This window comes from Malaya genurostris, chromosome 1 (assembly GCF_030247185.1).
Source record: "Malaya genurostris strain Urasoe2022 chromosome 1, Malgen_1.1, whole genome shotgun sequence".
NCBI lineage: Eukaryota > Metazoa > Arthropoda > Insecta > Diptera > Culicidae > Malaya > Malaya genurostris.
In genome coordinates, this window is record NC_080570.1 from 123,160,575 (window position 1) to 123,173,431 (window position 12,857).

At 38.3% G+C, this 12,857-nt stretch overlaps 1 protein-coding gene across 6 annotated transcripts in view; it reads right to left on the minus strand.

The window, feature by feature from the left end:
- LOC131425669 (uncharacterized) overlaps positions 1-10,977 on the minus strand; it is a 47,670-nt gene extending 36,693 nt beyond the window's left edge. Inside the window, exons 1-2 of one of the 6 annotated variants that reach the window (XM_058587730.1) lie at positions 10,825-10,977; positions 10,216-10,538 (exon numbers count right to left, since the gene is read on the minus strand). In XM_058587730.1, the coding sequence (XP_058443713.1) occupies positions 10,216-10,232 (17 nt within the window). In that variant the 5' untranslated portion in view covers positions 10,233-10,538; positions 10,825-10,977. Of the gene's footprint in view, positions 1-10,215; positions 10,591-10,824 lie in introns of all 6 variants that reach the window. The other 5 variants (XM_058587729.1, XM_058587734.1, XM_058587733.1 and 2 more) reach the window with 5 other exon arrangements.
- Between the last annotated feature and the right edge of the window lie 1,880 nt (positions 10,978-12,857).

The following is a 12,857-nucleotide window of genomic DNA, read 5'->3' on the forward strand; positions in this document are numbered from 1 at the left end:
TAGCCAGAAAAAAAAATTCCAGGAGCCAAGAGCTATACGCGTGCGGTGCGAACGACTGTTCAACACCGACTATCAGAATTCAAACTGTTAACCCCTGGAACAATACTAACAATAGTAACACATGGATCCGTCATGTTGAGTAGCACATGCGGAATTGATGAAAAGGACATCCACGGAATTGCCCTAATTACTTTTTCCAACTGTTCCGTCTGGATCCAAAATAAACTATTCGAAAACTACGAAGTCGAAGTCAAACCAGCTATCATATCACCGTTAAATCGACTACAAATTGATGAAGCATCTCTGGAACCATTTTTCAATATTTCAGAACTACAGACACTACACATAAAAAACAGGGAGAGGCTAAAAGCTGCTGAATTTAAATACAATTCATCCACCATTATAATCATTATCATATTCGCCACAATGTCGATAATTACGATAACACTTTCTTGTATGAGGAAAAAAATACAAAGCCTTTGCACGGGACGTGCAAATCTTGAGGATGGAGCAATTAACGACAAATCTGCGACGCCAACAATTGTGACCAAAGGGTCATCTATCGAGTCTACCACACCAACACCTGCTATACGATATGCCACGACATCGAACCAGCCTAATTCTAGATCAGCACTTTCGACGCATGGATACTTGGAAACACCGACCATCAGGGCGGACAACGTGACCAGCAGACCATCGTCAAATGCAGGATCAGCAGTTTTAGGGAAAGCCAGGGCCATCGTGCAGTCGATATAGAATAAATAAATCAGTTCTTATTCTTAGTTCTTACCTCCACAGTGTGCAGTTTAGTTATTAATTTTTAAAAATCCGAAATCCCCAAGTGGGCTATTAATTTATATTTAAACGATTCCATTTTTACATTACGAGTTACTGAGGGGTAGTTAAATTTGCGATACAGTTTCGAAAAGCGAGTGGCAGGTCGTGTCGTCGGGGTAATGCTTGCATAATTCATACAATTGATCAACTAATTGATACTCGGAAGTGTTAAGGAACATGTCAGTTGTTTTCGTATTCATGACATCCAGTTATGTCTCTGACATTAGCCACCCGCCTTTTTCATATTTTGAATTATCGTTTTATAATTCCGGAACCGGAAGGTGGATCCGGACAAAACTCTACACTTACTTTTGGGAACTTAGTTCCTTTCATTTACCCACCCGCCTTCTTATACTTACTTTATATTAGCCGTATAATTCTTCAATTGAACAGGTTTGGTTATTTGATGACCAAATACACTGAATTTGGGTATGCCGGATCTTCGTTCCCGGTTTCGGAAATACCGAAAAACGTGATCATGTACTTCAAACCGGAAATCACTCCAATTTCCCAACAACGGTAGGACTGATTTTCACAAACTTAAATTTAAATGAAAGGAACTAAGTTCCCAAAAGTAAGTTCCCGAAACTAGCTTTGTAAACAACACAAAATACATCTGCTTGCAGTGGCGATAGAATCCAAACTGATCCAATTTTTGTTGAGAGATTTGTTTTTACCTGATTTCGTTTGTAGCTTTTTCACTAATGGGCGGTCCTAACGGCTATAATAATAGCAGCATATAGAATTTTAATTTCGATTATTTAATTTCGGATTTGCATTTCATTGAAAGAAACTATCCGGATGCTGTACGAGATTCATTCCTGCCTTTCAGAAGGACCAAATTGTGGAACTCATCAAGATATTAAACACTGTTTGGAACATTTTCTCGAACGATTTGTTGTACAGCAGCAGATATTTTGTTCTCTTCCTCAGAACGCGTTCTGATTGGCTGGTGTTGACATGGGCCAAATGAGACAGGTTTTTCAATAGTGTACTATTGAAATACTTCAATGCTTTTTCTTTACACGCTTAAGTTGAAAAATTTCGATTCTATTGGTAGTTAGATTATATAAATCCTTTCACTGATCACTGAGCTATGAGCTTTAAAAATACGAGCAAGGCAAAGGCGCCTTATGAATTATCCTCTTTGATACTCGTTTATACCAAACATTTCAGAAAAGTTTAATTTTGAATTATTTGAGATTATGTCACACAACTGAATATTTTATCATAAAATTGTGATCATATTTCCGATGGCATGTAGCAAAAATTATGTTCATTCGTTAGATACAACAAGAGATATTCACGATCAAAGACTTATCACTCTCTCTGAGGGTAAATTTTGAAAAGGCACCCCATAGTAAAGTAAGTCGTATTTACGACAAAAACGGTTTCAGATGCAACGAACGATTCCGACTCGAAATTTATTACTTCGCCGGAATTCATTTTGAATTTCGAATCAAATTTCTGGATAAGTCTGAAATTGAGCTACTCACTGAAAAAAAACTTCATCATGGACTAGTATATTAAGCACAACAATTGATTTAAGTCGGTTTTATAATAATTGATTGATTGAGATAACAATCTATCGGAGTTTTTATTAAATATTTGACATTATTTCAAGCATCTAATACAAATCAAGAAGACTTCATTGTATCCTAAGTCGGTGCAAACCGTTGTAGCCATCTCTTAGGAAGCAATGTGAGTTGCGGAATTACATAGCTTCAATAAATACTTGCACGAGTTCTCTTAACAAGCCATCTACATGTGAAATCCCGACGATTATCGACTTACGTGATCATACAAATAATCGAAAATACTTTCCATCGTGCTGTGTTTGTCAAAACAACGGAAAAATCCGCAAAGTTGGCACAGTCGAATTCGCGCCACTTTCGATCGATTGTATAAACCTTCCTCATATAAGAGAGAGAGAGAGAGATTCCACGATTGTACGTTGCACACGCATTCTCCAATAATTGCTTCCCACATCACACACTGGCACGGTCGAAGTCGTTGGAAGCAAATGCATAATTGTCATCGATATGTGAGGTTATGTGAGTTCTATCATCCGTCCACGAGATAATCTCATGGACACCGAAGGAGTAGGCGACAAGCTGTGCTTAATAAAAATGCATTACGGCAATGAAAACGAAACGAACTCGCGATAAATACCGTGATGCAAAAACTGAAATCTGGAGGATTCGAGGTAAAGAGGAAACGCAAAACTAAAAAAAAAACTACTCAATAGTACAGCCGATTTCATCTAATACTACGATCAAGCGAAGTACGGCTGAACCTTCAACGCGCTCGCTGACGACAGTGACTCAGTTATTTTTGTTGGAATCAATTAACTGACACTGGACTAATTTGCAGTTAAGTGGTTCCGTACTCGAAATGTGTTGAGAGTCCTTGATCCTTCTTGAATTTGCCGCTGCATATAACTTGACTGCCTATGGTTTGCGGTGACAAAAGCGTTAAGGAGGTGATCGTGATTATACTTCATCGGACGGTAAAATGTGGCAAGTTCGTTTGTGTTCAGTTGCCAGGTTGGTATTTGGAATCAATAATTCGGTAGTAATTCCTCCCGTCTACTTTGTATGTGATCTGTTCACTAGAGCGAATGCAGAGTTCTACTAGAAAGCTTCAACCCAGCTTCTAAAACAGGCGCTTCCTTAGCTTTGAACCAATCACCCCTCTAAATCCGTTGACGGCGGCTGATCACCGCACAACAGCGGCTTCGATCGGAGCGTCGGAGCGATCGCGCTTGTACTACCGCTTGTAATGGTGATTGCAAATTGAAACACCGCTCGCCATAGCGGTGCTGCTGCTGCTGCTGCTGTGTCATACCGGTACCGTTCCACTTACCGTAACTAGCAGGCAGATGAAGGTGAAACTGGTCACTTAGGAATTCCCATTCAGATTTTCGTGCTAGAAGACAAAGAGAGGCACTATGGGCAGACTATGGCACTTTCAAACGTGGCACAGAGGCACTACTCGACTGTCCTTCAGTTAAGGAAAGTAAGCGAACGAGTTTGCACTCGGAACGATGCACTAAGCTGATGATTTGTTTTAATATTGTTATCTTCAAGTAAGATTTGAAGAGAAGCTTGTATTTCTGAAGCATCTTTCGAATTGAAAGTTTCTTTTCAGATGCACTTTATTTTAACTTTAGTTTTTTTTAGTAATCAACGGAATTCGACACACATTTCGTTATAATAAAGGGTGATTTTTTAAGAGCTTGAGAACTTTTTTAAACAATAAAACGCATAAAATTTGCAAAATCTCATCGGTTCTTTATTTTAAACGTTAGATTGGTACATGACATTTACTTTTTGAAGATAATTTCATTTAAATGTTGACCGCGGCTGCGTCTTAGGTGGTCCATTCGGAAAATCCGCTTTTTTATCGACAAATTTTGTTCAGCGATGAGGCTCATTTCTGGTTGAATGGCTACGTAAATAAGCAAAATTGCCGCATTTGGAGTGAAGAGCAACCAGAAGCCGTTCAAGAACTGCCCATGCATCCCGAAAAATGCACTGTTTGGTGTGGTTTGTACGCTGGTGGAATCATTGGACCGTATTTTTTCAAAGATGCTGTTGGACGCAACGTTACAGTGAATGGCGATCGCTATCGTTCGATGCTAACAAACTTTTTGTTGCCAAAAATGGAAGAACTGAACTTGGTAGACATGTGGTTTCAACAAGATGGCGCTACATGCCACACAGCTCGCGATTCTATGGCCATTTTGAGGGAAAACTTCGGAGAACAATTCATCTCAAGAAATGGACCGGTAAGTTGGCCACCAAGATCATGCGATTTGACGCCTTTAGACTATTTTTTGTGGGGCTACGTCAAGTCTAAAGTCTACAGAAATAAGCCAGTAACTATTCCAGCTTTGGAAGACAACATTTCCGAAGAAATTCGGGCTATTCCGGCCGAAATGCTCGAAAAAGTTGCCCAAAATTGGACTTTCCGAATGGACCACCTAAGACGCAGCCGCGGTCAACATTTAAATGAAATTATCTTCAAAAAGTAAATGTCATGTACCAATCTAACGTTTAAAATAAAGAACCGATGAGATTTTGCAAATTTTATGCGTTTTATTGTTTAAAAAAGTTCTCAAGCTCTTAAAAAATCACCCTTTACTATGATAAGATCGATAAAATACTAAAACGAACATGTTTTGTTTGTTACACCATGCATACATTTCTTCTTCTTCTATTTCTGGTTGGTGGCTATATTGCCAGTTAATTTTCGTTTATAGTCCAATGAACTTTCTTTTCACTGGACTACAAGCGAAAATATCGCTGTGTGGCTGCTCCGAGTCGTCAAAGTATGGATGAAAATCCTTTTTTTCTTGCGAAATACCGTTGAGAGTTTCACCGAAAGTCGTGACACATTTCATTACATTTGATTGACAAATAATAAGGTTGTGACAGTTCTGCCCTTCAACAGTTTCTCATCTGACGTTGAAATTCCAACTTGGAACAAAGAGCGGTCATTCAATTTAACGCAAAACTTGGTAAAAGTGCATCAGAAACATTCCGATTGATGCAACAAGTGTACGGCGGTCAGTGTTTGTTTCGAGCAAATGTTTTTTTTTTTTGTGGCACAATCGTTCCTTGGAGGGCCGAGTGTCGCTAGAGGATGACAAACTTGAAGGAAGACCAATTTCAGCTCGAACACATCCGAAATGATTGAAAAAGTTCATGATTAAAGACTGTTCCAGAAAGTATGGACACAACCAAAAACCGCTGCCATTTCAAAATGGTTCAGAATCTGTCAATTTTTAGGGCTACGTCCTTTTGTTTACACTCTTCTCCAACCACTTGTGCAGTTGTTTATTCGTTTTCATTAGTTTGTTTCGAAATGCGTGGACTTTCAGCAGAACAACGTCAAAAAATTGTGTACAAATGGTGCACAGAACGCGGACTGTCACTGAGAAAGATAGCAAAAATGGAAGGAGTAAGTGAAAAAGCCCTGCGACCGAAAACGGGTCGAAAAAAAGGTTCGAAAGCTGTACAATACGATTCTTGCTGGAAATTTGAACTGCATAATCATGGACGACGAAACCTACGTGAAACTCGATTACAAATCCTTGCTGGGACCACAATATTATACGGTGCGAGAAGGCAAGTATTAAACCAGTCCTAAACATCGATTGAAGTCGAAAAATTTGGTAAGAAAGGTATGGTCTGCAAGCAATTTGTAGCTGCGGTAAGATTTCGAAACCCTTCATCATCACTGCTTCAATTAATAGCGAAATATACATCAAGGAATGTTTACAAAAACGACTTCTACCCATGATTCGAAGCCACAAGGATTCTGTTGTCTTCTGGTCAGATCTTGCTTCTTGCAACTACTCGAAATCAACGGTAGAATGGTATACTACCAAAAATGTCACTTTCATCCCAACAGACATGAATCCACGAAATTGCCCACAACTTCGACTAATTGAGGAATTTTGGGCATTAACGAAGGCACATCTTAGAAAACAAGTCTCGGCTGCCGAAACCATTCAATAGTTCGAAAAAGATTGGAAAAAAGTGTCAAAACTTGTCGTCAAGAAGTCTGTACGTAATTTTATGAGCTACAATGGCTAAGTAGCAAATGTTGAGAATAATATTCTGTTTTTTTTTTATTCAATAAATAATATTCTGTTGTTGTAGTCTAATATTATCAGTATATCGAATAAAATTTGAATATCTAACACTTGTGAATGATTTACAGCGAAATCAAAGTGCTTCCATACTTTCTGGGACAGTTCATAAAGAAATGAATGATCGTAATATTTCTCTAAAAATGATAGAAAATGACTTTCGGCGAAATTACCCACTCCCATATATGGAGCTGTCGCATGCCGTAAATTCTTAACAATTTAAAATTCATTGGTATAAACAGAGATCGAGACTAGGTAAGAATTACGATCTCCCCCCCCCCCCCCCCCCTCTAAAAGAAGGTCCGGCCTATCGGATTAGAAGACGGGGTGCAACGGACGAAATTTAGATACTTTAGAACGACCTCAAGAATTAGAACGACCACAAGCGATAAATTGGAGTATGAACCGGGACGGTTGTAGTGTAACGCGTTTAGACTCAAAAACTCAGTAGGGGCGATCACCTTACCATTCCATGCAAAACTCTTTCTAGTAATCCTCGTTTTTCAAATCTGATTTAAAAATACACATTGATTCATTGTTACAAGTAGAGGTAAAAACAACTGAAATTAGAGTTTGTTAAGTAACCCTGCCGGTTGCAGAATTTCATAAGCATGATAGTCATCATAGTCGGCAGCCCTTATCTCAATAATTTCCTGGGGAGGATAAGGAATAAGAAAGAAAAGAAATGCTCCAGACATTGGGTGAGTACATTTTGAAAAAGGCGGGTGGGTAATGTCAGAGACATAACTGGATGTCGTGAATACGAAAACAACTGACATGTTCCTTAACACTTCCGAATATCAATTAGTTGATCAATTGCATGAAATTGTATGTAGAATTTGATACGATGCACATAAACTAAAGTACAGATTAGTTACATTTAACCTTCTGAAACACAAACACTATTAAATAACCGGTATAGTTCTTTATAATAAAATAATGGTGGCTCTGAAAAGAACCTTTTATGAAAGCGTTTGTGATGGAGACTGATGAGTTGAATTCGAATTCCGATGGATGGTGTAGGTGTAGCGTTAACAACCGATTATAATCTTCCAATAAAGAAAACATTAATTCGCTGGGTTGATCAATGATACAATCGGCCTAATTTATTGAACGAAGCTATCAATATGCTATCGGGATTCGTTTCTAGCATTCAGAAGGGTCAAATTGCAACGACATTAATCTTTGGAGCATTTTTCGCAAAAAACAAAGAAGGCTTCACTTGATCTCGATTACTGTGAATTTCACACAGCGAAAAGTGAACAAATCTAACCAAACTGTTCTTTTGAGCCGTTAGAACGGCTGATTTTGTGTAATGCTCTCCACCGTTGTTTTTTCGTCAATGCAAATGACTGGCAGCTGTGACGTAATCGCTCTTGTCGGAAGCGAAACTAGCTTTGCAAACAACAAACAACAAACCGGAAATCACTCCAATTTCCCAACAACGGTAGGACTGATTTTCACAAACTTAAATTTAAATGAAAGGAACTAAGTTCCCAAAAGTAAGTTCCCGAAACTAGCTTTGCAAACAACACAAAATACATCTGCTTGCAGTGGCGATAGAATCCAAACTGATCCAATTTTTGTTGAGAGATTTGTTTTTACCTGATTTCGTTTGTAGCTTTTTCACTAATGGGCGGTCCTAACGGCTATAATAATAGCAGCATATAGAATTTTAATTTCGATTATTTCATTTCGGATTTGCATTTCATTGAAAAAAACTATCCGGATGCTGTACGAGATTCATTCCTGCCTTTCAGAAGGACCAAATTGTGGAACTCACTACGATATTAAACACTGTTCGGAACATTTTCTCGAACGATTTGTTGTACAGCAGCAGATATTTCCTCTTCCTCAGAACGCGTTCTGATTGGCTGGTCTTGACATGGGTCAAATGAGACAGGTTTTTCAATAGTGTACTATTGAAATACTTCAATGCTTTTGCTATACACACTTAAGTTGAAAAATTTCGATTCTATTGGTAGTTAGATTATATATATCCTTTCACTGATCACTGAGCTATGAGCTTTCAAAATACGAGCAAGGTAAACGCGCCTTATGAAATATCCTCTTTGATACTCGTTTATACCAAACATTTAAGAAAAGTTTAATTTTGAAATATTTGAGATTATGTCACAAAACTGAAAATTTTATCATAAAATTGTGATCATATTTCCGATGGCATGTAGCAAAAATTAAGTTCATTCGTTAGATACAACAAAAGATATTCACGATCAAAAACTTATCACTCTCTCCGAGGGTAAATTTTGAAAAGACACCCCATAGTAAAGTAAGTCGTATTCACGACAAAAAAAACATTGTATTTTGTGTAAATTGCTGTGAATAACTAATGTATAAAATTATAGCTGCCCTGAAGATGAAGGTATAGCCTTCGAAACGTTGGCCGTCAACGAAAAATAAATGTTTTGACGAGAAACCAATTCACCAAATAGTCGTCTTTTGATTTGAAAAAAAAAACATTAATTGATCCCGCACCCGCATCAGGTAATATTATCAACCAATGTTTAGTTTTACTGATGTATTAATAGAATAAAAATATTCGGTAGTTCAGCAGGTAAAAATTCAACAAAAGATGGAAGAATTATAACTTCCGTTTAAAGTGCTCAATCAATTCGATTCAAATTGAAGTTTTATGCATCGTTTAATTTCCGCCTGTGTTATAAATGTATTAGTGTAACCATTTTATGTTTTTTTAACTTGAAAATGGACGATGATAAACAGGTAGCTAGGTTACAATTTCGAACTCAATTTTGACCGGTTGCCGAAAAAAATTGTTGAAATCAAATACTGAGTCGGTTTTTGCACTCAATTCTATAAAGAACTTTGAATGATAAATGTTTCGGTCATTTCGCTTTTAATTGGCCCATAGTAGTAAAATCAAAATAGAATCTCACGAACTGTACACAGAGTATATGTCTCTTCAGGTTGCTTCTGGGATGTAGGCTTCTTCCTTATCAGACAATCAGACATGTTCGTTTTCCTATTAGGTGAACTACTTTTAGCAGTAAATTCCTGTTAATTATAATGAAAGAAATGGAACTTGTTACTCAGTGCTAACTAATTCCCGTCTTCGATTCGTGTATTTATCATTCATAATTGTTTACAAAACTTTAGTTTAAAGTTCGTAGTAAATCACACTGAATTTAGTTAATTATAGTTAGTTGATATAGATAGTTAAATATCATTGTTGATCGTTCAAAAGTCAAAAGAGCAATTTCAAATTTATAACTTCTCTACGTGTTATTTTTTTTACAGGTTACAGCCATCCGAGGGACGGGCTCAACTTTCAGGCACAGTCTGTTTCGGAAGCTTTAATAGTCACATTTAGGAGTGATCCAGTGAAAATACCAAGTCCGCATAAATTAAGGCACTACATTGCTGCTCCTGGTTGAATTTCACCTGCATCTTGTGTAACAACCAAGTGGTGGCAGAGCATAATAATCGATTATTCAAATCACTACGAAGGTGGTTTTTGACCCGTCCGATGCATGTACCAGGGGCGGTCGGTTGCTAGTTCCAATGCTGTCCGTGGTGAGCAATCACAACCGCACAAACCGAAAAATTAAGACCAGTCCATACCCAACGGCCGCGACCGACCATTGGGGGGCGGATACTTTGTTTGAATTCGAATCGCAAAGGTTCCCTTTTGCTACAAGTGATCAGTCATATAACAACAGTAAGATTAGCATGAAACTCACGTTTTCGATAAAAGCATCTTGAATGTAAATCTGGAAGCAGTGATCGTTCCTTTTCTTCGACTTTGTTACGTGATTGCGCTGCAGCTGCGTGTTGGGACGAGTGGTGAATTCGATTAAAGCGGTTCCAAAAATAAAAGCACTCAATTATTGCTCTGGAATGGACAAACTCGGGAATTGTTTGGTAGTCAACTTGCACTGCACTCTCGACACTTTTAGAAATTCAACTAAATAAGTACTGCCTTTTCTTCGCTAAAATTCGAACCTTTTGAAGTTTCCTCCACCAAACGCACTTTAATCTTTGCTGCCGGACTAGATCTCTATCACTTGCAAAAAAATCCTAAAAATCAGCACTTGTCAGTCGATAACGGCACTGGGCTGTGAAAAATGAAGACCTTTCCAGAGTTTCACTTCACTCATAATCTCTGAAAATGGTACATTTTCCATGCCCTTTTCAAAACTGATGTAATAATTCGCAATTAACGACACTCAAACATGAAGGAAAAAAAACTAAATTGCTGCCACGGCCTTTGCTACTGCTGTTACTGCTGCTGCTACTGCTATTGGGCCACCCTTTCAGACCCTTTTGCTTTCCGGAGGTCTCGAGCTTACCAGAGCGCACCTAACGATCACCAACACGGATAACAAACGGATGGCACGAGACGAGGTACGCGTTGGCGCATTCACACCAGTTGACTGCTGAATCACGAGTGATCGAATCTTGCTGGTTGAGTTGTTTTGGACCCCCGTACCGCGATACCGTAACGATCTGGCAGCAGTGGATTTCTTTATGCTCTTTATGCAGGCGACAAACCTCGCGGCCGCACGGACGTGTGCTTATGGCAGCTGTGACGGTGTTTCGATCAGAGATTTTTGTTCGAATGGCCTGTACTTTGCTGGGACTGTGATAGTTGGTGTAGTGCATAACTTACCGAATAGTTAGTAGATACAAACGTTTTTATGGAATTCCAAATTTCGTCATTTTGCGGAAAATAATTTCAATAGTTAATAATTTTACCAAAAGAAGTATGAAATTGTCGCAATAACTAGTAAATAATGCGTCATTATTCTAATTTTAAATTATGGTGGAAATCGTCGCTTTGTCGAAAGAGATAGAGATACTAGTACAGACAAATTGAATTCTTTAAAAATTTTAACAATCATTACGAATAGTCCTTTATTTTGTCTTAACTCACACGTGTCATGATTTCGGAACGTTACCCTATCAAAAACATCCAGTTTGGCAGTTAGACTGTGTTTATTTTTCCTTGTACCAACACAGTTGCCATACAAACGAATTGTCTGTAATGTGATGATGCGTATTCGGTTATGAAGACCCTGTAATTCCTCAACCCAGTTAGGAACTGCTAAAATCATCAGTGAGAAAAAAGGGTGCATGTTTTGAAATACTTCTCTCATCAGCCAGCTTGGAAGAAAAGGGTGCATGTTTTTAAATACTTTTTTCCACATATTACACTGTAGCTCGGGAACCGGAAGACGGATCTCGGTAATACCTTTTAAAGGCAAGTTATGGAAAAACAATTCCTTTTATTTGAAACTATGGTAGTGAAAATCGGTTCAATCGTCTCCGAGAAAAGTGAAAAAGCACATTTAAAGCATTTTTGGGACATATTACTTTGTAGTTTCGGACCCAGCTTTGGACCTAACAGATCGGCTGAAAAGTTCGTATCGTTTCTATGAGAGGGCGCCACTAAAATTAAATCCATACCATTTTCAGTTAGTACCAACCTTCAAAAGATACGTGTATAAATTTGACAGCTGTCTGATTATTAGTTTGTGAGATATTGCATTTTGAGTGAAGCTACTTTTGTTATTGTGAAAAAAATGGAAAAAAAGGAATTTCGTGTGTTGATGAAACACTACTTTTTGATGAAAAAAAGTGCCGCCGATACCAAAAAATGGCTTGATGAGTGTTATCCAGACTCTGCACTGGGCGAAGCAACAATTCGTAAGTGGTTTGCAAAATTTCGTACTGGTCATATGAGCACCGAAGACGATGAACGCAGTGGACGTCCAAAAGAGGCTGTTACCGATGAAAACGTGAAAAAAATCCACAAAATGATTTTCAATGACCGTAAAATAAAGTTGATCGAGATAGCTGACACCCTAAAGATATCAAAGGAACGTGTTGGACATATTATTCACGAATATTTGGATATGAGAAAGCTTTGTGCAAAATGGGTGCCGCGTGAGCTCACAATCGATCAAAAACAACAACGAATTGATGATTCTGAGCAGTGTTTGGAGCTGTTATATCGAAATAAAACCGATTTTTTTCGTCGATATATAACAATGGACGAAACATGGCTCCATCACTTCACTCCGGAGTCCAATCGACAGTCAGCTGAGTGGACTGCACGCGATGAACCGAACCCAAAGCGTGGAAAGCAGTCACGTACCCAGAGGGGGGGCCCGAGGGGCCCTGGCCCCTCCCGAAATCGAAAACATATAATTATTTAGAATGTCTTCGGCATGTGTTACAGAAATAACAACACAGTAAACGTAATGAAATGTAATACAATATCAGTTCCAGTGAAAAAGTTTAAAGTGTATGTTAAAAACCGCCGTAAAAGGCACACCGAGAATTAGGTACATTATTTTTTTATCTTTGGGCCCCTTCCGAA